General features: G+C 37.2%; 1 protein-coding gene across 9 annotated transcripts in view; it reads right to left on the bottom strand.

Moving 5' to 3' along the window:
- MARCHF1 (membrane associated ring-CH-type finger 1) overlaps positions 1-27,580 on the bottom strand; it is a 237,674-nt gene continuing 210,094 nt past the window's right edge. For all 9 annotated transcript variants that reach the window (XM_065837519.2, XM_065837522.2, XM_071807732.1 and 6 more), the window contains 3 exons: positions 23,722-23,902; positions 6,178-6,325; positions 1-4,099 (listed from right to left, as the gene is read on the bottom strand). In XM_065837519.2, the coding sequence (XP_065693591.2) occupies positions 3,798-4,099; positions 6,178-6,325; positions 23,722-23,902 (631 nt within the window). In that variant the 3' untranslated portion in view covers positions 1-3,797. The remainder of the gene's footprint in view (positions 4,100-6,177; positions 6,326-23,721; positions 23,903-27,580) is intronic.

Below are 27,580 nucleotides of genomic sequence, written 5' to 3'. Positions count from 1 at the left end.
TTTGTGTCATTTGTTTAATACAAATACATTTTTTCACAACAATAAGCAGATATATCATTTTTGTTTCCCTTACCTTCTGTCTTTCAGTACACATTCACCCACAAGAACATACAATTTTTCTTTTGCAAAAGAGAGAGAGTTAAACAAGTAACACAAACTCATAGTTCCAAATATTATACACAGTAAAATATTTTCATCATAGAGTAAGTTTTGTTGCATTATTAGAAATTATAAATGGTTTGTTCTGGTGATGGGGAATTACTGTTTTTTTCTACACAACAAAAATAAACACTGCTTTCAGACATAGCAGCGTGTGAATGGCACAACTGGACTAGTTCAGAATCTTTGTAATGCTAACGATAGTCAAAAGTGGTATGTTTATGCCAGTTTGAAATAAACTTCATAATGCTTTTAACTTAAAACAGGAAAAGAAATGTGCGTGTTCCTAGGTTAAGAGTATCTTGTTGTAGAGTCCAGATCCGATCTGACACCAGATTACTTATACCTACCTTCATTAAAACTTGGCTTAAACAAGCATGCAGATTAAGCTCTTCTTGTGATGGCAGCTCAGAGCAAGATTCTGCCCTTGTGGGTTTAGTGAAGCTGAATTCCACTGTCTGCCTGTTTGCCCAAGATGCACTGTGGCTACACAGGCAGTTTGGTACCGATCTTTATTTAATATATTATTTGCATTAAAAAGTCTTAGAATGTAGCTTAAAACTTTCAGTGTACTGTTTTTGCAGGATATAATCCTGTGGTCATTAAACTAATACAGAAAATTGTGCTTTGTGTGGGAATTAAAAAAACACTGGTTGGTAAGCAGCTGTCTAGTGTCAGTATTTGTGCGCCTTCCTTGTTTGTGCAGACCTGTATGCAGGGCATATTGGTGTGAATAGCTCCTTGCCCTCTTGAAGAGGGACCACCCTGCTTCAGAAACAAATGGCAATCCTGCATGAAATCCCTGAAAGTTCTATAATACCCAGTGCACGGGTAAAGGGATGCACGGGCTAATATGGTAATGCTTAAAAGGGTAAAGATTGCTTCAAGCCTGCTGTAATCTCTCTTGCTGCTGACTTGTCTCATGTCTCAGCAGATGCTGTCCCATTTTGCTCCTTTTCCTGCTGTCCAAATTAATATTTCAAAGGAAGAGGAGGAATTAGTACTGAAGTCTTTCTCCATTCTTTTATTTAACTAACTATAAGCTCAGTTGCACATGTAGTTTCAGATGAATGCCAAAATACTGTTTTGAAGTTGAAGTCCTCAGTATAAAATGGCTTTGAAAGTTGTCTGTTCTGTTGCTGACTCTTTGTATTTTTAAAAACGTACAGTAATCTTGTTGGATGCTATAGATCTGCCTTCAGAAGCCTCAGGTATTTTTTTTCATTGATTTGAATGTTATACTTGTGCAAGGAAAAAAACAGTGTGAGTTAGTCTCCAGTAAACTGTCAAAATAAGGGATAAAGTACTTTCAGTGAGGTCCTGATGCTACAGCAGGTCAAAGAACAAGCTTGCTTGCTCTCTGAAGTGGGGTTACCATCGCTTAGTAGGAAACTTTCTGATTATTTCAGAAAGATCTGAATTATCTTCCATTACAATTTTCCTTGTCTGTCAATTTTGCTGTGATTGATAAGGTTTTGTTGCAAACGTCTCTCCAAACATTTAGATGCAGCTAGAAACTTTAAGTGTCTAACTTCAGGTATCATGAGATTTACTTCTTACCAAGTAGATTTACATTTTTAGAAAAACATGCCTTTACAGGTGCAGTTATGAGGCATTCCTTAATCCTGTCATAGTTCTCTGAAGACCTGAAGTCTCCTCCACAATTATAAACAGGGAAATGATTTGGTTACTCTTGCATGCAATCTCAAGTGAGAAGCTGCTACAATTCCAATTCATAATTGTATAATTGGAAAGTTATTTTATATGAAAAATGCATATCGTTATGTCGAAAATAAACATTAATCCAACTCACCTGGAGTAACTTAGATAAAATATTAATATGGACCTATTCAAGCACCAGTATTCTGTGTCCTGTCTAGCCAGATGGCAATCACTTAGTCACAGCCACGTTACATGAGCAGTTCCAATACAAAAGAACATAATAGTCTGATAAAAGACACTTTTCTGGCAGTACTGCTACTTAACACATTCAGAAAGGAATGCCTAATATATAAACTCCAACACAATGTAGGCCTAGCACCTTGGATATTTGTAAGAATGTGATGATTTTGTTATTTAATTGTAGATATTTGAGTATGTAAAGAGGAAATTTACCATTAGAAACTACTTCTGTAGAACAATAGTTCACTGGTATTTATGGCAGATTTCCCCCTTTGAATGAACCTGTGCTCTCCTATCCTCTTTACTCTCCTTCTTTATTTGCTTGCTTTTCCTCCTTTTAAGTTGCTTTTTTTAAAACACACATTATGTTCTGTCTCCAGACTTGTCCATGCCAAGTCAATGCCTCCTGTTGTGTCCTGATGGTAAATATCACAGGTATGAGAAGTAAATCACAAAATTAGTTCTTTATATATAATTAATTCTGTTGGACACAGTATTATATCTACATTCATTTATCTATTGCATCCTTTAATGCTATTCACACTTCATTTTTATATGAGAATGCTCAGAACACAAAGTTAACAACTGAACTGTTGAAGCTCTAACACCTTAGGTTTACCTGTACAGAGGGAAACCATTAATATCTTTTTTTCAGTCAGGAAGATAAAAACTAACTTTTCAAAAAAAGGAGATAAAAACTAATGTTCTCTTAAGATACATAGGTATATTATCTTATATTTACCTTTCTGTATCATGAATCTTAAAAAATAAAGCAAAAAATGGCTTCCATCTTCCTTATATGTCATCCTTTTCCAGAACTTTGATAATATGCAATTTACTGTTGTGTGATTCTGCAGTAAATTGTGTTTTTTAATTTATAGTTCTGCCTCAAACATTTGTATATTAAATTAATGTCTAGTTCATTCTTGCAAAGTAAAATTAGTAGCTGAGCTGCTGTTCTAAACGCGTATCTACACATTCTCTCCTTCCCGTACCTATTTTTCTGACAGCTGCACTTAAAAAGAATCTGTAGCTTACGGACACACGAGTTGGAATTGCTTACTTTTCAAAAATTCAGGCATATTTAAAAACAATGCTACCCTTCAGATGTTTCAGATATCCTTAGTTGACACAGGCTGTCCAAACATTCAGGCTTCACTGCAGTCACATGAACGTGTGTTACCACATGAGGCTTAGATAGCGAGTGCTGTGATACAGCTCTATATACTTCAATTCAGATAATAGACATAACTCAGTTGGTAACCTTTGGAAGTGTATCTTTAAGAAGATAAATAGCAAATGGAACTTTTAATAGTAAACAGGTGAAAGGTTTCTTTTTGTTTTCTGTAAACAAAATGACTCCATCAGGTCTGTTCCTACCTTCCCAGCCATCCAATTTAAAGCAAAAAAAAAAAAGGAAAAAAGGTAGTCTTGTCACGTTGGTTTGGCATTGTTTGTTAAACCTGTTCTCTATTGCACTTTCTACACTTCCACTTTCACTACACTTGCTGACTAGTTGAGAAACTACTTCACGAACAGTCACATTCCATACAGTAACAAGTTGCTTTGCTGGATCCATTTTCCTTGTAGAGTTTTCTTTTTTGTGTGTTTGTTTGTTTGTTTTTGTTTTGTTCTTGTAACTGAAAAAATGCACAGTCATTTCTACTCTCTTTTAGCCTTCATAGTGTAGAAAACACTATGCATTATTCTGCAAGGAAGAAACAACGCTGTCTCTGTCAAACTGGCATGGCATCAGATGTCGTTTCTTCAGCTGCCGGCTGAGAGTTTGTACCTGTCTGTGCTACTGGCACCACCACCGCCTCCTTGATGTCCGCGGCCTGGGTGCACGAAGAGTTCTTCTCCTCCAGTTTTTTGGCGGTGTCTGGGCAGTTCTGAACAAAGATCACTCTGTTGTAGGCTTTCAACCTGCGCCACAGCTGCACGTAGACCTTACACTGCACGTACATGAAGACCAGGCCCCCCGTGAATCCAATGGCCACCACCACGAGTTTTGTCCAAAATGGCCATTCAAGGACACCTTTGAAACAAAACATCCATATTTATTACCATTGTTACACAATGCATAGCAAGTACTGAGTATCAGTAAAGTATTTTGAAAGGAAGCTACTTGCTAAGAATCACCAGGTATGTACACACTTTCGGGGTAGTTGTGGTTCAAGTAGGAAACAGCAGCTCTTTCCTATCCCATAGGCCAGACAAGAAACTGCAGCTGCACTCAACAATAATAATAATAAAAAAAGAATAAAAATTAAGAATTTCAAATAAGAAATTCAAGGGCACTCTCCTGAAAGAAGCGTAATACTTGAGAGCATCAAAACCAAACCAAAACATTTTACTAGTCTTCAATAATATCCTCGTATTCAATAGCTTGCTTATGCAAAAATACAAGTACCAAACCAGAGATAACAAGATACCTAGAAACATTATGCACATTTTCAACAACTTTTTTTTTTTTTTTTTTCCTTGCTAGAAGCATGACACTGGTTAGGGTGCCTGCAACACCAACATTTACAATATTATTACCTGGTCCTACCTTCGTCTTGGAAGTCAAGGTCTATTAAAAAAAAGCTAGCGTTCATAATTTTTTTCCCTCCAGTGTTCACTGTCTTTTTCCCAGCATTCCCATTTAAAAAGAGATATTGAAAAGGGTGAAAAGCAAACTACATATATGTCTCTCCTCCCCCCGCCCCTGAATGCACACATTTAATTCTGTAAAAGTACTTCTCCCCACCCCCAACAAGCAAATTTGGGGCCAAAAGAGTTCTCTTCACTAAGACTTATTTTTGCATGGTCTAAGCACCTCCGAGGCATCTCTTTGTCCATTTTTTTTGTGTGAAGGATCATCCCTTATATTTGGCAAACAGTTCTGTACAAATAGTAAATAATTTTTAAGCCTATGAGGATTAGCATTATTCTTACGCATTCTGTATAATGACAAAAATTCATGTTAGTTATTCTGTTGTGTAAATTCAGTTAATCCACAGACATACCTTTCCCCTTTTTAATAAGCAGGTTGATGTTATAAACAAAAGTTGCAAACCATTCCTAGTCCTGTCCTCATGGCCATTTTTTTTTTCAGAGGAAAAATGGGATTACCCATTTAGAAAGAATACAAAACAAGACCCTGTATTATACATTTGTCTGTGAGTTACTGAGGCTTGTTACCTATTCTTATATGGAAGAAAGGCAAGCATCAGGAGTATAATTAAATGTCTAACTAGCAAGGCACAAAGCTCTGCCTGTTTTGTTTGCATAACTTCATAGTACAGCACAAAGCTAGAGACCGTTGTCCCTCTACTCTCTAATTCTTAGAGGCAATTCAGAACAAAACTCAGAAGCTTCTTCTGCTCATCATCATCATGATCATATTTAAGACTAAATTTAAGACCAAACAGATTAGAAATGGAAAACAGTAGTTCAGTTTGCAATATAGTTTCCACATATGGTGCAGTCCAAAAAGAAACCTACTTATGTTATACATGCATTTTGTTATGCATGTCCAGCTGGGTTTTCAGTATCTCCACAGACGGAGAGTCCAAGACCTCTCCGTTCCAGCATTTGACCATCCTCACAATAAACACAACTGGAATAAGGACATTCACAGTGACATTCTATTCAAAAGGCCACAGGAATGGCTTTCCATGCTCCTTAAGTCTCCCACAGTCCCCACTAACACAGCTGGATGACAGTCTCTTGGAAGTTTGTATTAGGAAGATGTTCTACAGGAAATCACAGTTCAAGTGGGTAATATAAATAAATTGCTGGGTTTTGACCTAGACTTTCATTGAGCTGTTTGAATTTGACTCATCTTTTTGTCTGAGCTTTAGAAATATCTAGATAAGGGGAGATTAACCTAAGAACAGCCAACAGGCTAGTTAAGCTGTTGCAATAATTACACTAAGTAGAGGTCTCTCTGCAGGGGCATAACATAAGCTTTTAACACTGATGCATTCATTATTTCTGCATTAAAGCATTTGATGTAGCCATGTATCACTGAGCTGTTACTTCAGAACAGAATGTGACTGGTTAAACAGCAGCATCTCACATCCATCCATTGCATTATCAGCAAGATTGAAGAAGATAAAAGATAGTTACCATTATCATTGCCTTGTTTAATTTCCTCAGCAGTTCTGTCAATTAAAACATACAGTGACCAAACAACACAGGTAATTGCAATTACATGGAATGTGACTGAACAAACTATTTTCCTCCTCTCACTCGTTGTCATCTGTAGTTTCTCCCACTGCAATTAAAAAAAAAAAATAATAATCAGACTTGTAAAATTTTACAATAAACTGAATAGCCCATTCTGTCTCTTTCTACCAAAAACACATGCTGTAATAGAAATAGCAAATCTTTTTATTTTGATAATAAATATTGCATTAGTATGCGCATTGTCACTCTAAAATTCACAATTATTTTCGTGGATTCAGAGGAATGAAGAGTTCTGTTTCTGTCTGTTGCAAATGGCATCTCAAGTCACTTCACTGCAATACAGCCATAACACTTTGATATACAGGTAAATGCTGTATATTTATTTTAACTTAACTTTACCTGATGTACACTTCTGGTGATGAGAGAAGAAAAAAACCCAACAAAAAACATGACCTTCTAATACTTAAACTCTTCTCAGCTATTCTCAGTTCCTTAAAATTAGAGGAATGCAGTCTGGAACAGCCTTCCCATAGAATAAACACATAAGAAATGCAACTACATCGAGGATTAAATTCAATAAACTTGCAAAAACTGTTATGTGGAAATGATCACGAGAGCACAAACAGCCTCAGTAACAAAAGAAGGATCTTCCAGGCATGTATTTGTGAGTTATGGCACTAAATCCTAGCTTAAGTTAAAGCTATTTTAAAATGAACTAGGCTATTCTCTGCATTTGAACAATGCAACTCTTGAAGCGATTTTTTTTTTAAATCTTGCTTGTGAAGACATTTTTTTTCAGCACTTCTTTAAAATACAACCTGTCTGTACTAAAACGCTTGCCTTTGAAAACAGATGAAAGACTAAGACATTTAAAAGCAGAATGCCTCAGTTCTGACATATAATCTCAGCCTGTGGCCAGCATCTGGTGACTGAACCAAGTTCAAACCACAAAACAACAGTGCCACCGCTCTGCAGTTGTGTGTACGCAAGACTCACCTGGGGCTCAGCATCCGCATCCCAGCACTGACCCCTGCAGGGTGCTGAGCTGGTGTCAATTTACTTTGAAGGTACGTGTTTGGCTTTGTTTTTCTGGTTTGGGTTTTTCTCTAAGCACTTTTTTTTTTTTTTAAATTTTTAAAATTTTCTTCTGTTTTGGGGAAATCACAAATTTCCCAAAATTATTGCTAGTGTTGGAGATGGCATCTCAGCTAGATGCTTAAACTAGACTGTAACCTGAACCGAAAGGGCCAATCTTCCAGTCTGAACACTATTTACTGTCTGGTCACATTTCTACAGAGCACAACTGCAGTAAAAGCTGAAGGAATATCAGTGCAATGTCACTACAAGGGTTCACTCTCAGAAATGCCGCTTCTTGCCATTAGTTTTAGAGCAGTACCTACCAGTCCAAACAAATTTCTTTCTTTAACAACAATTAAAACTTGCACATTTCAGAGACGTTGCCTCAAAACACAATCTCTGGAGCATTTTTTAGCCCTTGCCAGAATTTTACAAACACAAGGCCTTAAAAACTGTTCAGGAGATCTGAAATGTTTTCTGAGTAATACAAAAAGGGACAGAGCTAGCAGGTTATGTACCAGCTGATACCTGATTTCAATTTCTGAGATGTACTTAAGAGTGAAAAGTAAGCTTGCTGGATTTCATATAGCAGTCTGGAAAAATGAGAGGCATTAAAAAAAGTAATAAAACCCAAGCATCTTAGGTTCATAGTGATTCACGTAGGTAGTATTCGGCAGTCAGACCAGACAGACTGTGGCATTATCATCACAGTCTTATCATATCATTTACAGTCACCAGGTTACGCAGCGTTCGACCTGGAGAGTTTCCTCCTTTTTGCAGTAAAAATTCAATTCAAGCCTTGCAACAAGCTTTCTTTCTAAAGCAAAGTTGTCTTTGTCCAGATGGAAGAAAGGATTTTACCTTAACCCTTCACTCAGCGTTGGATGCTTTGTGGGAGATCAATGCTGGACGTAAAGAAGAATAAATTGTGTTCTTAAACAGAATTTTTCTGTCATCTCAACTCTGACACTACAGCTTTTGGTCTACTGGAGAGAAAATTCCGTTCTAAATTTTCATTGTAATGTATACTCGTAGTCTCATTGTGGCCATTTTGCTCTCTATAACATACACAAAAACCTTTGAGTATTGATCTGAATTCCCAGTCAAATGAAGCTTTTTCATATGGAATTTTAAAGTCAAAAAAGAATAATGCTGGTACCATTACTCTAAGTGTAAACATTTTGTAGGTGCAAAACAGAAAGACAAAACCAACCAACAGGCAGGATAGCTAAATAAAGGCACGACCTCACAAACGTTTGCTGAGATTTACAAGAAAGGTGTATAATGAGAGGAAGCTAGCAGAAACAGGCTAGAGCAGGCATTTCTTGCTGACATCCCGTGATCAAATCCAGCCAGAAGGCAAGTCAAAGCCTACGGGTCTGGCCTCTTTTCTTCTCCCACAAGCCAGCACACCTGGGTGTCTATTCTGTCCGCACATGTGTTGCCACACCAGAAATAAGCTCTGTGGCAGGAGAACGGGAGTGGCCAGAAGGGCATGGGTGGTTATGGAAATGGAAGACTGTGCAACACACCCCAGGTCCCAGTTGGGGTACAAGAAAAGAACAAGGACCAAGGAGAGGTTCCTCCTGCTCACATGGACAGGTGCAGGGGGACCAGGGAAATTTGATTGAACTTTGCGCTGTACTCCTGGTGATCCCTGTGGTAGCTGAGGTAATTTTCTTGTCCTACTCATGTATTTTAGCTTGGCTGAACAGAATACCATGTGACTACTGTCAGTCTCTACTAGACAAGTGATGTTAGCAGATAAGCCAGCAATTTAAGTTGCCCTGGAGCAGAAAAGTGTGATTCACCATTTTAGGATTGTCCTGGTTTTGTTAAAAACAAGACCGGTTCTCTTTTAGTGATATTTCCTTCAGCTAAGTTCTTCTAGGTGGCTGTACTTTTCTGAGTTTTAGCCCGCATATTTTTTTTTTGCAATAGGTTTAAATTGAAAATGTAACTGCTAATGTTAGCGCAGACTTGCTTGGGTAAAAACACAGTTATGTGAAATAAAAATTGCTTGAAAATCTGTTACAAAGGCTATGAGACAACAATATATTGAGCAGTGAAAGTGTCAGCCTCTTTTACTTGTGTTTTATAGTCCAGGTGTCTATATGGCCTAAAGTTGGGTGAGTAAGTTTGGCAAGTGCTACCATACCAAATGGCAAATTAATGCCTCCTTAACCACTGATAAATTCACCCCTGCTGTATTTTGAAGCTTCTGCAGTTCTGATGGCTCTTTACATTCAGTACATGATGGCAAGATAAAAATAAATTGCATCACATTTTACTATCTTCATCAGTGATCTGGAAAAAACATACAACCATGAGGCTGATAACACTGTGACATACTATGGATAGATTATTAGATGCCACAAAAACCAGAAAAATAACACAAAAGTAAGTGTCCAGATTCAATCTTCCTTGGAAACTTACATGTTAATACTCCTAAGGTGCTCAAGAGGCTGGAGGGAGAGAAAGAAATGGAAGACTAACAGCCAGAGGAGACATTTATAGTGACTTGCAAATTATTGAGTCACTAAATTGATAAACACTGTAGTTTTTGCTCAGCCTCCTCTGAAGTGCCCCTTCACTGTCGTACATAGGATTGTCACCATCCACAGATTCCTTAATCCTGGCAGCAACATATACACAGACTGCAAATCATCACAGATGCAAACAGTTTAATGTCCTGCAAATGCAAGCAACCGCATGAATATCATTACACCCCACAGAACAGGTGTGCTAAAACACGTTGTAAAATCCGACAGCCACAAGACCTTTTACACAAATCATCAAATAAATCTGCAACGCAACAACTGTATTTCCAGAACGCCTGAAATCTCCCCAGTCCCTTTTTTATTTTCTGAATAAGCTTTCTGAACATTATGTTTGCACTGTGCTCTGCAAACCACTGGAGGGTGGTAGGAGACTGTCGACCTGCTTCAGGGGTTCCTACCAAGAAGCCAGAATGAACTGTCAAAGGAAAGAAGCTGAATTGTAAATGTGATCAGAAACACTCCTCCCAAGCCAACTACTAGTTATAACTACTTCTAAAACATGATGTGCATCTCAGCCTGAATTTCTATGCTTTACTGCCAGAGAAGTGTGTCATAATCTTGAAAGTGGCAGCTGTAAAACTGTACCCTGCTCTAGGTTTCTACCTTGTGTTTTGTGCTTGTTTCTTAAATACAATCTTGCTCTGAAACTTAAAGCAAATGGTTACTGATTTCATAATCCACTCTTGAAGTTACAAAATGTAGTCATGAGTCTTCTGGGGAAAGAAAAAAAAAGAAATTAATGGCGTGCTCAGAGGGAACATCTCAATCCTATGTAGCCAACCACTTCCCTTTCCTGTAACTCAGTCTGAGAAAATCCCTGGTATTTATTTTAAAGGACCAAAATTTGCCTCCTTGCATGTAACTTCTACTAAAAGCTTGGTTAATCAATATGTGACAAATAAATATGGATATTTGTTAATCTCCTTTGAAAATGGGTTGTTAGCAGATCTGGGGATGCTGCTTCATATTGTACAGCTTCTCTTATAGATGAAAGTAGATCTGCAGTTTTAATTCCCTCCTATATATTAAGCTCTCTGCAAAGCAGTTTCATGATGGCCCAAAGCAGAACAAAAAGCTTCACATTGCTCACACACAAAAGCTGTTACCACACCACAGAAGTACACTCCGCAAACTTCAATGCTGTATTCCTTTTCCCCACCTTCAGGTTGTAGATTTACTGTCTGCTTGCCTCCAATTTGTGTTTGCATGTTGCCTCCTGCCAGTGGTAATCTTCTGTCACTTTGGCTGCAAAATTTTGGCTACACAGATTTCCTGGGCCAGCTCCATATCTACTGCAGGTCTGCAGATTCACAACTTTACAACAGAAGGTTTCTCTCCTGCAGGGGCTCATCACTGAGGATGCCAAATTGAAGGTGAAGTGAACAGACTGCTTTGCAAAAATGCCATGAATGCTTGGACTTTTAACTCCTGGGTACTTTCAGGAGTCCTGTTTTTAAAAATTGCATGTAAAGAGGCCTGACAGAGAATCTGGTGTGGGCGTGATGTTGCTAATATTAAATATTTTTCTTGTTTTGACATGTAGCAAAGAAATGACAACAAATGTAAACAGCACCCACAGCTGGAGGGATCTCACCTAGAGCTAAAACCATCATGCAACTTTTTCTGAATTCTTTCTACAATCTAAAGAAAGAATTTGAGCCAACCTCTATCTTGATATAAGCATGCCTGCAAAAATGAAGGCTGAAATTATTTACTAGTGGCTGTTGTAGTGGCTGCATTCTGTATGCTGTCTAGGAATACACAGAAGAACATCTTTCTTTTCTCAAACCAGGCCTGAAGGATTTTGGCAGCACTTTTGAAAAAAAGCTCTTAAGAACTGGAGCAATGTATGATGAAGTGAACCGAGCAGCGAAGATATGTCAGTAGTCTGAACATGTAGCTTACAGTTATTTATTTTCTGTGGTTTAGGGATGGTGTTCTAGTCATTTGTTGCAGTATTAATTGGCTCAAGCTCCACAGTAAACTGTTCACTACTATCGGCCTACCAGCTGGAGTAAAACAGCTGCAACAGTAATTTGCAGGAATGGAATTTGGGCAGGGGGAGAAGGAGGAAGAAATAATAGTAAAAAAGGACAACAATTTGGGAGAAGAAAATGCTTCATGCAGATTCGAAGTGTTGATCAGAGATGAGACTTCAAACCTTGTAATTTGAATAAAAGCATTTTGGGCCACCCTGTGCCATCTAAACAACCTGTGGTTATGGCCTGTGCCTGAGGGCCTGCACCTTAAAGAAGGACCAGGCACGCTTCACTGCATCCTGCTCCGAGAAGAGAAGTGCCCCTCATACAGTCCAAGTGCTGATGCCTGAAAAGAGAAGGGTTTGGGCCACAAAAACACCTCCTCTTTTTTCTTTTCCCCAGACAGATCCAAAGCATGTTCAGAGAGGAAGAACTGAGCAGGTTCACAGAAAACACATAACACATATTTGTCCCAGAGAAGAAACTCTTGTAAGGATAAAAACTAGAAGACCAGAATTAGACACTTGCTACATCAGCCACTGAGTACAAAAATAAAATAAATTTTAAAAATCCCATGTTGTATGATGCATCATATGGCCATATCTACACACAACCTTACCTTGATCTAGTTAGCTTATTAGATGAGCTGGTACAAATCCTCCTCTTGCAAACCTGTCTGAAGTTTACTTAAAATCTATTGCTGTCCCTAGGTGACACTAAACAAAACCTTGTTGGAATTCAGATGAAAGTCTGCAGTGTATTTTAAAGACCTATTAAAAGTTTAAAAGTGAACCAGAAATGGGTGCATGTCTAAAGTCAAATATACTTTCATTCACTTTTATGTTTGATATGCATGCCTAGAGTAATAAAAGAACTGCATAATGAAAAATCTCACTTTGATAAACACATTATCATTGGCAAAGAACTAATAATTCAGTCTTATAAAAATCAAGACAGTGCTATATTTCTTATTTAATTGACAGTTAAAAGAGCTGGCCTTGAGTAATATAATTGGTATACTCTTCACAAACTTATGCAATTTTTAACTGTGTATGGTATCAATTAGCAGACCCTTAAAAAGTGTAAAATAGGGGTATTAAGTAATTTGAAAAGGTAATTTCTAAAGTGAAGTAGCTGTTTTTGCAGTCTGGAAGTACTATTGAGAATACTTGTCATTTACAAACTAGAACTTCAGTACTTGCATCCTAATCATCCCAACACAGACTAAACAAAAAAATGCTGTGCTTTGGAAATACAGGAATAGCCAGACCTCATGTCCCTCTCATCCGATGCGCTCTCTCAGACAGAGGCCAACACTGGATGCTTCAGAGAAACATGCAAGAAACTCTATGGCCAGTAATTATAGTATAATCTCTCCATATTGGGAGCTTCTTCCTAGCTCCCATCTGCTAGAAATTATTTTACATCAATATATAGAATGCAAAAGTACTCTACAAAGTGTTTACTTTTCAAGCATCCTCTTTGAATGCCAAAATATTAACCAGTTCTTTATTCAGAGGTCTACATGATCAGCTTTCAGTACTATCATGAGCTTCCCTTTTACAAGTGCTGTTTCTTTTCTTGTCTTGTAAGCTATTTAAGAAAAGGATCATTATTTCCTAGCACAGTACGCTTCAGCTACCTTACCTAAAAAGAAAGTCTTGATGGATAAGCCGCAGGTGAAACATTAAACCACAAGTTAGGAGCAAACTATCACCATAATGCAAAAACTATGGGGAATGTCTGGTACTAAGAACAAGAGGCACACATCCAGCTGCCTGGGAATATGCCTTTATTACTCAAAAATCAAAAAACAAGCTACAGGTGGGGCAATCCATAAATAAGCAAGGAAAAAAAGTATAGAATCTATTTCTTCACTTACTTTTATCACAGTTAGTCAAGAACAGAAGCAGAGGCTACTGTTACTTGCTCTCCCTACAGCATTTCTATAATCTTTCCATCTAATCGAAAGCATCTAGTTTGTGCATCGCTTTTATTCTCTTTGCAGTTACTCATCTCTCTGCTCTGTCTACTCTGTCTTTCCAAAAGAGTAGCACAATTAATTGAAGGCATGACATTTTCCTCCAGTCACAAAGTAGCAAATGGCTTTAAATCACAGACCAGCTCTCAAAAAACAATTACTTAGGCACCAAAATGAAAAAAAAAAAAAAAAAATCAATCAATCAATCAATCAATCAATCAATCAAACTACCATACCACAAAGCACAGATCATAATTTTGCTGCAAGACCAGTTAAGCTAAGATTTCATTTTCCAACCAAAACAGGTATAACACATTCTCAGTGCTGAATTTGAGATGGATTTGCTGGAATCAAAGAAACCACAAGTCCTTCCTCCATTGCAGCAGCTGTAACAAACCACCTCCCAACAGTCTGTGCCAGAGTCTCTGTCTTCAAGCACCAAGTAGCATGCTCCCTTTGCACATCTGTGTATATTTTGGTCTTAAACAGTGTGATGGATGTGGACAAAAGGCTGGGATAGCATGGTAGAAACAGGAAAAGGCAAGAAATTAGAAAGAAAAGTGGATATAGCAACATGCTAGAGATCAACATCCCTTCACATAGTCTTGTACACTTCTCTACTTTCTCTAGTCCCATCCAAGTAAACTGAAAATTCTGAAGAACTGTTCCTTTAGGCACCTAAGACATAGTTATGATATACAATCACAGTTTTGTTAGTCTTCACTTGAATCACCTTCTTTTTTCAGTATTCCTCACACTGCTTACTTTTCTTGATATCAAATTGTCTAGCCTGCTGAGAAGTATCTCGAAGCACACATTTTGAAATTAGAGCTGATGAAATAAAACTGGTGACACCTGAAAAGCTACATCAACAAATATACTTTCTGTTTATTTAGCTGTAGTTATAAATGATGTACAGGCTCTTCTCCAGGTGTTACAGTAGAATACTACTTATTCTACCTTCCAAACTTGAAAATATTTTTCACCTAAGTTTGCCTTCTTTCAGACCAGTGCAAGCATGAAAAGTCTCATTACTGCCTTCTACTAAATGTGCTTGGTCTTTTTTGTATGCTGATCATGTTCTTGATTCTCCCATTTGATACATTAAGGAATTTTAGATCTTGGAAAGAGTGTTTAAATTACTAGAGTTCTAATTTGTTTCTTACAGAATAAAAAACTAAACCATTTACCTGGAGAACTTGCTGTGCAACCTGGCCCAGAGAAGCATATATTACATCCCTACAGCTCAAGGCCCTTCAGCACCATGTGTGGTAACAGGAACGGAAAGAAGTGTAGCAGCAAGTGGAGGAACGCAGGGTACAAAGACACCTTCACATACTGAAGAGTCTTATGGGAAAAGGAGTACAGTTGACTGGAAATCCAAGTCTCTGAATGAAGAGTAGCCATTTAGTACTGCTGGATGAAGCTCAAGAACATTTTGTGTATCTTTTGATCTCATTTTCTGTCAGTCACTTTTATAGATCAAAGGTGCTCTTAACAATTCTTCCTCCCCTTCATCACCCACTAAATCAATAGTACAAGTGAACCTGAACACTTGTTCTTTTTTATATGGTCATTATTTTCTTCCTGAAGTTGTAAGAGCAATTGACCCACATTGTATAGAAAATTTAACGCTACTTCTGAACTTCTTTGAATTGTTACAAAGATGTGACTTGGTTTAAATGTCATTGAATATAAAAACTCTGATATTTTAAAACACATTGTTGTTTAAACACATCTAGACCCATCTTATGTTTGCAACTATATGTACATGCATATGTCTGAACTGCCATGTCATCAAGATTTAAAAAAAGGAGTTGACATGCTTCATGATCTATAAATATGTCTTTAGCCTGAATACTGATTTCTCAATTAATAGCTACAGTTACCTTCTCTGCCTTTTCATTTTCCCACAAAAGAGACTCTTTTGATCCAATTAAATAAAAATTAAATAGAGGAAATTTGTGCTGAGGAAAGGCTACCATAATTAACACAAAACTGTAGCCTAGTAGTCTGGCAAAGAGCTGAGGGAAGCTATTCATTCTGAAACACCCCCACCAAATGCCATACATTCCAATTTTGCCACATACATATTGGAGAAGATGAATAAAGATCTGAACAACTCCTGGAGGAAAAGTTTCTTTTATTCCAAATAATTGTAATAAAATGCTACAGAAATAAAATTAAAGTAACACCAAAAATCATAAGGTATACTGAATAAACTGACAACTATCCCATTCAACAACAGTTTAGATCAAGTACTGTAATGACATGTTCAAGAGAACACCGCTATGTTCAAGAGAAGCCATTTATTGCATGTGTTGCACTAACAAGCAAGAATCAGCCTGTGAACTAGAACTCGGTTCACACCATACTCACATCAACAGGTCCCAAGCAAAATAAATTTGAGGCACATAACCACTATAAAATTGTATGTATTACTTATGTAAGAGATTAATACATACATTCATCAGGTCATGAATAGCAGCCCATACCCATTAGAGCTGTTAAAATCCCTAGCTTCAAAATTTAACAGCAGAAATGTCATTTTTACAAAAATCCATGAATAACGATTACTGGTTTAGGTCAATGCTTGGTTTGATTATGCTATTTAAATTTTATATTACTAGCCAGACATTTTATGTCAGGGCACCATTTCATTTACATTTTCTTCAGTTGTAAAGCCAGTATCAAGAGATTCTCTTAATTATTTTCAATGTTTCCACTCCTCTGTTATAACTATTGATGAGGCCAAGCTGTAAAATGGAACACTGAAAGGGCTGAAATAAAAAATGAAAAGGAGACCCTATGTTCTAACAAAATACTTGAGAGGCTGATGAATTGCAGGATGGGGTGTGATGCTCTAAGTAAAATGGAAGTGAAACCTTTTGATGCAAGTTGCATCTGTAAAACAGCTCAAAACAAACTGTTTCAGCCTCCAAAGGCACAGAAGGATGTGTACCTCCCAGAGCTTATGTTCATGGTTTTGTGCAAGAGTGGATAACAACACTGATACCCAGAGCTGGACAGTCTCCTGAATTCCCTTTGCTTTTGTAAATGCTACCAAGGAGAAGAAGTACCCAATTTAGTTACTAGCAACTAATTAAAAGAGGAAACAGTTTTTATTTCATTTTCTGGTATAAGGATTTTTGTTTGCTTCTTAAAAGACTGCAAGGTCAAAGCAATGACAATAAAAACACCTTGTTCCACCTCCAGGAAGGATGCTGCATGTGGGGGTGTCCCAGCAAAGTGTCACAGTAAGACAGCCTTTGCAAGTCTAAGAGTATATTATGACGGTTTCAAGGTATGAGGCACAAGACGTCAGAATCTCTCATCAGAAGTCCATGGGAACTGTAACAGCTGTGTGAATAAAAGCTGCATTGAATGGAAGAGAAAGAAATATGGAGATGGAAAGCTACCCCAAATTCCACCGCTGTGAGAAAACTAACATCTATTATTCTTGTTATGGCACAAAATGCAAACCAACAATACTCTGTAAAGTACAACACACTACCTGTATACAGAAAAGTTAGCAGTACTGGTGTATTACTCCCTTTCAAAAACCAGAAAGACAAGTGTCTGAACACAGTAGTCCCTTGCATCCTCAAAACATCTCAATAGGATATAAATGCTATAGAATTATTTTTACTTTAAAAGCTTTAATAAACACTTTCTCCCTTGAGCACAAAGTTATTCACCCTAATGACATGATAGCCAATAAGAAAGAAATAGCTTTGTGCCTTTGCGCATACTGGTGAAGTGTCTGACCCCACATATTACAAGCAATGATTTGAGGCTGGTGATGTTTTGAGACAGTTTACTGGAAGAAAGAAAACACCAGAGCAGGTTGCCTTGACGACGCTGTGTAGCTGCACCAGAAATCAAAAGGAAATGTAGGATCTTGTTCTGTGTTAAGGACTGCAAAGTATTCACCAAACTGGGTTAAAAGGGAACTAATCCCTGAGCAAGTCAATGTCACCTGACCTATGCAATATTAGCTATCACTTCTTATCACGAGCCTTATTAGAAAACTGATGAAAAAGCCAGATGGTTCATACTTCACAGCACAAGGCAATAAGACATAAACAGCAAGTGATTTTTTTAAAAAAAATTTGTTTGTTTGTTTGTTTGTTTGTTTTTTGGTTTTTTTAAGTTTTTATTTCCTAGGAGGCTCTGCAGGTCACTTCTGGTTCTGAGAGTCTTCTCTGGTGGGAGAAGTGGTTTCTAATGGTGACCACTTTTGATTTCATAGCAAGATTTCACAAAGATGTCTCTGCAGGCTATGTCACTTTTGGCAGCAATTGCCATATTCTTAAATGAGGAATGTAAATGCAAATTATCCAGCTAGCATTGAACCAAAAATAAATCAACACCCTAAACATATTTTGCTGTCACTGAATTTATCATGCATGCTACCAGATTTTATCAAAAAAGCATTTAGCCACAAAGCATCCAGTTATGAATGAATTCCTCCAGGCACTCATATTTTTTAAGATTTACTCTTTCTATAGGACTGTGTTGAGCACAGAGAAGGGAGCTGAATCTGTCTCTATCACACATTAGCTAAGAGCGCTAACAACTGTATTTAGAGTAGTGCAGGTGGTGACTGTTTTATAAAAAAAAATTTTAACTCCAACAGGAGATGAAGAAACAGATGTGTCCCTGCTCCAGAGTGAAATGTTAAGTCTGGGAGAGAAACACGGCTTAAACTTTCACTTTAGACTTTCTTTTGTCTATCATAGCTCTCAAAGAAGCATTCTGATTTTCTTCTGTTGTTTTCTTAGGTGATTTTTGTTTTTTTTTTTAAGAGGCTGTGGAATTGCTGATTTCTTCGCCTTACGCCTGGGCACTACCCACAAGTTGTCTGTTGGCTCAAACCATACATTTTAATTGGTTACACACCTCCTACTGATCCAATAGTCATCTTGCAAACAGAGTATCTTTAACCTACTATAGTAAAACTAAATACTTGCTTTTGATCCAATAGTTAAATCAGCACCATACCAAACAGTTGAAATCTTCCCCAAACTGACGTAAGCAGTTAATCACTAATCCAGCCACAAAGGGGCACCGATACACTTGCACTGGGTATTGCTCTGTATGGAAATTGCAGTTAGGCAGTTCCAGAAGTTCTCTCCAGGGCCTCAATACCCTGTGCTGTGCACTCATGAACCACACATCTTCAGCTGGCACTTAAACCTGTGCATCCCGAATGGGAGTTAAAGCTGGCATGGACATTTTATCACTCTTATTACAATCTGGTTATCTATAAAATAAATGATACCAAGCAGAGAGAGAACATTCCTTCCTCCTCCTCTAATAACAGCAACTGGGTACATGAGAATTTCCACAGAGTTCAAGGGTACAAGGCACCTTGTATCACATTTAGAAGTATTATTTATCAGTATATAAGAAAATGCAGAATGCAAGAGGAGTAAACACTTAGAAAATATATGTATACATTCAAAATAAACAAGGAGATCAAGCTTCTTTTATTATCAGTATTTTAAGACTGGCTTTGCTTCTGTTTAATTTAACAGAAACCTATCACTCTGTTCTAAAAGAACACTCCCAGACATCTATTTTTAAAAGGGTTGAATTCAGATACCCTTTCTATCAGAAAGAAAATCAACCTCAACTAGTGCACAATGCTTCCCTGAACAAAAAAAATTACTTGCTCTTCCTTAATGACCAAGAGTAACTATGTGGTAACAATGTGCAACATTGCTTATGCATCACATAAATAAGACGTTATTTGTAAGTCATTTCAAAGATAAAACAAAATCAGGAGAGAAAACAGATATATCTGACACAACAGAATAATCTGTTAGGATAATGCATCAGAGTAAAACATCTCATCAGATACCAGATGTCTTAAATGGACAGCAAAATTTAAATATGAAAAGTATTTTGAAGAATAATGAGACACTGTGGAGAAATCTCCATTTGAAGATATTTCTGCATTTTAAGCACCTTTTGGAACTTTAATCCATTTCATAGTCACAGTATTTTCATTCAGTTCCTGTTTCTGCTGTGCTTCAAACACCAAATCCAGGAGATATGAAATGCAGATGCTACTTTACCAGGATTACAGCATTTTTAAAGAAGTGATTTTCTCAGGATGAAGCTATTACCTGAGAGAGCTCAATAAGGAACTCACACAAGCTTCTTGCCACTTTCTAATTCCTTTCATGATAAATAAATTCACATGAGAAATTCTGCATTATGTATTGCAAATGCTGAAAGGTAAAGCTGCAAATGCTGAAAGGTAAAACTGTATTATTTATAACCATAGATAGACATAACAGAGACCACGCGAAATAAAACAGACACATGAAGCGATGATTAGTATTTAATCTCTAAATTTATATTTAGCCAAGTAATTAGACCTGCTTAAATATATGAAACACTTGCAATGCCCGTTGATCAATGCTTAAAAGGATTACTTCAATGCAATGACTCACTAAAATGATTAAACTAAGTTTTATTTGATGTCTGGTGCTTTCACGGATTCTGTAATTAAATAACTGTTACTTATTGGTACAAGCCTGTTGATTTAATAGACATATCTTGATTTATGCTAACTCAGTATGCACATTGTCAATCATGGGTGCTAACAGCTGTACAACACAATATTCAAGCACGATTTTTCTGTGAAGCCCTAGACTTTGATAAAAAACTGATAGGAAACATTGAGGGTGCCTGAAAGGCTGAGGCATGAATAAAGATGGTAATTTAACAGTTGAATAAAATAGTTCGGTTTATATTAAAATTCTGCTTTTCTCATACTGCAAAACCAAAAGTATAGATACCTGTAATTAAGATACGTGGCCTATAATTTTCTCCCTTCAGGAGACCAGCAGTTAGAATGTTACAAAGGTATGTGACAAAATTCATCACACTCAAGCAATGCACAGTCAGGAATCAAACTTTAGAATCTCACATCATGAGTAAGGTAGAGATTAAAGATCAAAACTGGTTGAGTAATTTGCAGAATGCCACTTCAAATACAGGTCTAATGGCCATGGAAATGGCATCTTCTGGAGCTGGCCAGAAACTTTCATTTTTGGGGAAATATTTTCTTTTTTTTTTTTTAATAAAATGAGTTTCTTATGGAACTGAATAGCTACTGTTTTGTTGGAACTAAATCTGTGGTCTTTTGTTTAGGAAACACTGAAATGAATTCAGAATTCATCAAAGTTTATTAGCAAAATGTTTTTTTTTTGTCAATTTTGCTGTTTCTGTTCAGTATACGGTAAAGCTGACAAGAATTGCATTGTTTTCAGATATAACTGCCACTTCTCATAATGTGTTTGTCATTATGACTAGAGAACTCCAGAGATCTGGGAAATTTTAATTTACTGCTGCCAGGCTGGAGACTGAAGGATCTCAGGGTGCAGTACATAGCCAAGTTTTAGCAAAACCTAAAGTTCTCATGAGGGTCTGGAAACCCTGGAGTCTGTAGTGCTTTTCAGAAGCTGCATCAAGCAGACAGGCCTGTGGAGAGCTTCAGCGTTAGGTGCTGCCTGTCCCACAGTGCTTTGGTCTCTGGTAACCAGTCTTGATGCCATCTGCTGAAAACCTTGACTCCTAGGGATTGCCCCACAGCTGAGGTTCTGGCCTCTCTAAAATCTTGCAAGAAAAATGACATTGTTTCCTCTGACCTTTCCACTTTTGCAAAATATATAGGTTTTGACAAAATAGCGCTTTCAGTGATTTTTACAAAAGAAGTTTTGGTGCAAAGTTATCATCATTCAGCTGTGCTTACCCAATAGGTCTTGTGATGATCACTCGTTCCTCCCTTACCTTGTCTTTGCTACAGCTGTCAAAATGTTTGGTTTACAGAACAGCTTCTCATAAACTGTTCAGAGTGTCATAAATTTGTGAATGATGGTGATGATAATGCATACACTTACTAGGGATGATATATTTAGATTAATATACCGTATAAAGGGTGTCATGGTTCAATGTCATAATTGCAAAAAAGGATAACTAATTTTCATTTTGAAATATTTGGAAAATTTGGCTTTGGTTTGTGAAATGGGTGTAAACTATAAAAAAGGGATCTGTAGTTAGATGTTGGGTCCATACTATACAGACAAATATTTGTTGTACTGCATTTGAAGGGGAGAATGTTGCCAGCATTCACTGTTGGGCAAATAAATTGTATTTGAGTACTGCTTTAAGCAGAAAAAAAGTACCTTGTCTGAAAGAAATGGCTCATCTGTGCTATGTCAGAAATCAAAAAGTTACGTGAGAACCAATGATAAGATAAATAAGGTGGTAATCATACAATTAAGAACAGACAGATTTAGAAGAATTACATTACCACTCTATATCTGCCAGTATTCCTTAATTTTTTTTTCAATTATAAGAAAAAAATGGGGGGGCAGCAATGATGTGACACACACGTAAAAGTGCCTAATTCTGATAACAACAGCGATTCACGTATTTCGCTTCTTTTTGCTTTGGATGCTACAAATTTTATTTAAAGTTTTTTAAAGACACTATTAGATAACACAATCAGTAAAAGGGTTTTGTTAAAAATACTGATATCTGTATATTCTCTTGGGGAATGCGGCTGTTGCCAGTGTATTTGTTAGATGACAGGTTAAAGCAATTTGTGTTGAGAATAGAAACACACAGAAAAAAACCCCAAAAGATATGCTACAGGCAGGGGATTTTATACAATTTTCTCCTTCCTGTCACATTAGCTAAAATTTATCTGGAATTACTAAAAACTAAGTCAATATAATTAAGTTTTTAGGCATCAGTTTTTTATTTACTTCTGTTTCAATTTCCGATCTACTTGGCAAGGTCTACCTGGCACTTGAGAACTGTGTCCTTTCTTATCACAAGCTTTGCTTGTCAAATCAATTCCAATTCTCTCTTTAAAAGTGGTTTATCATCAAGGACTTACTAGATAATTTATCTGATGGGAAATGAGAAGGAATTTCATTTGCTCTTCTTTCTCTGAATTGCTGCTACCTCTGCAAGGCTGACAAAAGCAAAAGGTCTTTTGCCATAAAAACACTACTACATATGCATACACCACTTTTAAACTAATAGTTTCTACATGTTTTTCGAGGGCTCTCATACTGAAATTTAGTTTAAGCAAAGCTTGCCCTGTTCTAGATTGTCTCAAACTTGAAGGGTGCAATAAAACCCAAAAATGATGAGAGAAATTTAGAGAAAAATTAGAAGAGAAATTACTCATTCCAAAGAAAGCAAAGCCCACATATGTTTAACAAACTTTTCACCTTCCATATACTGACAACCCATGTACTATTAAATTGATTTATCCTGGAAAACAGATGAGCCCAGATAACATACATTTGACTTTCAGGATCCAAGGTCGCCCTCTAGTTTAGATTCCATTAACTAATCTTAATGTATGAATGATTAATTTGCCCACAAGTGTAACAGTTAGAACAGATGTAGCTAAATTGATTGAATGTTTTTTCATAACTGCTGTCTCCACATTGGTGTAAGCATTGTTCTCAAACAGAAGTTATGGGCTCAATGTAAAAATTACTGGGTGATCTGGCCTGTGTTATTCAGGACCAAAACATGATGAATAAGCTTCCTTTGTGGCTTAAAAATGAGCAGATCAGTCAATAACAAAAAGCTGAAGATAAAACTTCTAAATACACAAACCTATTATCTGTGCATTTAGATTGCATGTGTGGTGAGTCTTTAGTCAAAATCCCCTGCTGCTGCCAATTAACTAACTTACATGTAGCAATCAAATCACTGGAACTGATTTAACAACTGCAAATAGAAAGCCATTTTGGACAGGCAGATGTTTCTTTAATTGTACCAGTATTTTGCACAGCCATTCTGGCCATTTGACACTGGAGGATAATGAGATACAAAAGCACCATACCTTCCGAAGAGGTTTGAGTTTGGTCTCCATTATAAAGTCGTACTTGCAGAGTTCACAGCAGCGCGTGTCTGAGCTCTTAATCCACTGGTGCAGGCAGGCCTGATGGACAAAGCGCAGGGTCCCTGTGCAGCGACACGGCGTGATGAGGGGACTTTCATCATCTCCCTCACAGTGACAGATCCTGACAGGAAGGACAGCAAAAGCCAGTGAGGGAACTTGCCAACCAGCGATGCAAAGGCACCGATTTATCTACACTGCTTTTTCATTTTCAGACTTGACATTCGTAAGACGAAAGTTACATGACCTTTCGGATTGAGGCCCAGGAACATATTCCTTGTTCCCTTCTGCCACTTAGTAATTTCTCTTCACTTAGTTATTTCTCTTTGAATTTGTGGTCAGAAGGTGAATCAATAGAAATAAGACTGTTTCTCCCTTTTATGCACAGCAAAACCTTTAAGACAAATACCAGGGCTCGTTCTTAGAGCTGAATAGTTCTTGATCTGTAGGTATGGCCAACAAGATACACAAACTTAGCAGAATCTAACCCTAAACTGGAAACATCCAGTATGAAAAGTACAAAAAGTTCCTAAGATACCTTTTTGCAGTTACATGGTTAAGAGAGTAAGAGAACAGTTTTGAGTACTCTGGAGTAGTGGGTATGTCACAGTGCACACACACATGCACACACTTTTTAGGAGGCAGGTGTTAAAAAGTAATGATCCTTCCTCTTTTTCATTCTTCACTGTCCCTTTGAAGCAGATAGCTGCATTATCTGAGAAAACAAAAACTACAGCTGTAAGCAGACCCTAAGGCAGAGGCTGGTACCAGAACTGTTGTTATCTTGTAATGGGATACAGAGCTTTTCATGTTGTGGTTTTGGATGAAATGATCAGTGTCCTAACATCACAATCTGATGGTGCTCATCTGTGACACAAGTCTGAATGTCTGGGTGATCTTTCCCTCTTCCAGACTCCTGGAAAACAGTCACCCATCGAAACCAACACTAGCTTTAGTGGCAAGCATCTCTGTGAGGGTAGAGGAAGCTCTCTGGTGAGCAGAAGGCTTAACTGAATACCTGAAGTGACGGATGCTCACCTCACTGAGGAGTAACTCACTCCCATTCCCACCTCAGAGAACCACTATAAAGTGTCCAAGCCCTAACGAATGTCCCAAGAGTCAAACTGGTGTGTAAGGAAAAAAAATATAAAAAAAAAAAATGAAAAACTGAAGCCTGAGAAGCTTGGGAAATATTATTTTGAAATAGAGAAGTAGCAGCAACAGCACAGATCCTGGTGTCACACAAAGGAAACTTAGGAAACTTAGAGTTTAGAAACTTAGTACTTGGGAAAGTCACCCTCAGATGGATGTGTTCAGAGGAGTCTGAATATGTCTGAGGAATAACTTGCTTCTTTCTGCAGAAAGCTGTGGCGACACCGCTCCTGGGGTAGCAAAGGGGCTGGGGAGCACCTTTCAGTGAGGTTGTCTTCCTACCAGCCAGGGGAGGGAAGAAGGTGACCACCTTCACATCACAGGAGCACCTGGCAGACATCAGGAAACAGCCTGGCAAAGACATCCTGTGACAGACTGGCTACAGCCCAGCACCAAGGCTGCTAAGTCCACAAGCAAGGGGAGGAGGAAGTATCAACACCTAAGCAAAAAATCTATGGAACAAAACCAGCTGCTTCACTATTCTTCTGTGGTGTAGCCTAGAGCCATAAGAAAATGAATCTACAAAAATGGGAAAGCAGAATAAAGCTACTTTGATGGATATTTAGAGAGGAAAAAAAAAAAGCTTCTGTGGAAACCTGGTACACAAGAGCCAGATTTCAGTGTCTGTCGTGGTGCCCACACAGTATCTTGTACCCCGTGGGAATGGAGGGGAGAAAAAATACACACAATATCCATCTTGCACACAATCGTTTTTTGAGACACATTTTACAAGAACGCTATTTACAGTCTTTTCTTTAGTAACCCAGCCAAGCTAGGTGCATCAGTGGCTTAGTTCTTAAATGGAAACTGGCTGTATGCTGACTTCTTATTCAGCCTGTAGCTTAAGCAGAACTAAATTTTCAAAACACTGAATAGGTATTTTGCTAACAAATGCAGTCCCAGCTGAGAGTTACATAAAAACCATCATTTTCTTTTAAAATTAAAGCTATTTCCCAAAGGAAAAGTAGTATTCTTGTTCATTTAAATTCAAGCTATAGACAATTTATTTTACAGGCTTAACATTTAAACTATTCAGAAATTAGACAGCTAAGCTAGGTACCCAAGAGCCTTTTTTCTACTACTGCTATAATTGTTTAAAATTATTTTAAGAGCTAAAATACAAGACTAAAACTCCACTGGGATCTTCAAATAAAGTGACATTGCAAATTTGAAATGAATAGAAACATTCTTCAGTAGAAACACTTCTACAGAAAACCTCTATATGAATTATACATTCTATTTATTATTTCATTGTACTGAAGTTACAAGCTAAATGCATAAAAAACAGGGTAACATTAAGAACCTTTATTATACAGAAGCTCCAACTGAATAATCTAATGGCCTCTTCTAGCTTTCTAATAATGAAATATGTAATGAGAATAAAAATTAACTTCAAATGGAATTAAAGTCCAGAGAAAATAACCAAAGGCGTGTTTTTCATTAACTTGAATGTTCTTTGGTGCATTTTAGCTCTTTGTTATTTGTTTAGCCAGATGAAATTACCTTAAAATAAATTTGTGCTACCTAAACTCACGATCACAGTCTTTAAAGATATGTGGGTGCCTGACAGACATTGAAATAGACTGTTAGCTAACACCTTAAATATCTTTTAACGACTTGGTCCAAATAACTTGTAATATCTTGCTTAGCCATGAGTACTGAATCAGAATTCTGTACATCTGTGCCCTTTGCTGTATTTACCTATCAGGTAGATCATCATTATCACAAATACAGAAAATAAGCTGTAGACAATGGTTTTGAAAAATACGTTGTTCAAATGGAACTGAGGTAGAGATACAAAGCACAGACTTACCTAAGTGGTATCTAAACCAAGCTGGAGGCATAGAACTTACATTCTAGTTTCCTATTTTTACATGATCATAACTGCTTAAAATTTTCACCCATCAGAATGATTCTTTACAGGACTGATCCTATCCCAAGATTAAAATTTGCTTACGTACTTTAGAAATGAGTTAAATGAAAAAAAATAAAAACAACAACCAAAAACCACTCTCCACTATAAAGCAAAACAAAACAAATTGTAAAATCTATACTGATCTATATATAAAGTGTAGTGCAGTGCTGATCACAGTTAATAGTTGCAGTTTCAGCTGTTCAGACACACCTATGGAATTTACATACTCAGCTTTTCTCAGCTTTCTAGTCCTTTAAGGCAGATAAATGGCCTTCATTACAGAGCAATATTTTTGACTATTCTGAAACAGAGGGGAGGAAAGTCAGCTATTTGACCAAATTCTTTCAGTTAGAAACCCTTTCTAGTCATAAATTGAGCCTGTATATATATATATTTTTTTTAGGTTTGACAGCTTAATTCTTTAAGATACCTGCCTGTGAACAGGACCTTGCTTGTCTAGGGAAAAGAGGAGTACCAGGCTCCAAAGGAGTTTTTGCTCTACAAATCGTGTACACCAGACAACCCAGCATATACAAGCTATCAGATGATCTTCTGATTCAGATATGCACATTTCTTTGTGTATGTGTGCATAATATACAGACATATCCCTATACATTGAGATCACAGAATATTTTTTTAAAGAAATCTCATTGTGCATCTCTATGAAATAATATTAGAACAGTGCAGTCATTCTTATGCTTAAGTTTTTGCTTTATATGGCAGTATTTTAATTGC

This window comes from Patagioenas fasciata, chromosome 4, assembly GCF_037038585.1.
Source record: "Patagioenas fasciata isolate bPatFas1 chromosome 4, bPatFas1.hap1, whole genome shotgun sequence".
Taxonomy (NCBI): domain Eukaryota; kingdom Metazoa; phylum Chordata; class Aves; order Columbiformes; family Columbidae; genus Patagioenas; species Patagioenas fasciata.
This window is presented reverse-complemented; position numbering and strand designations above follow the sequence as displayed.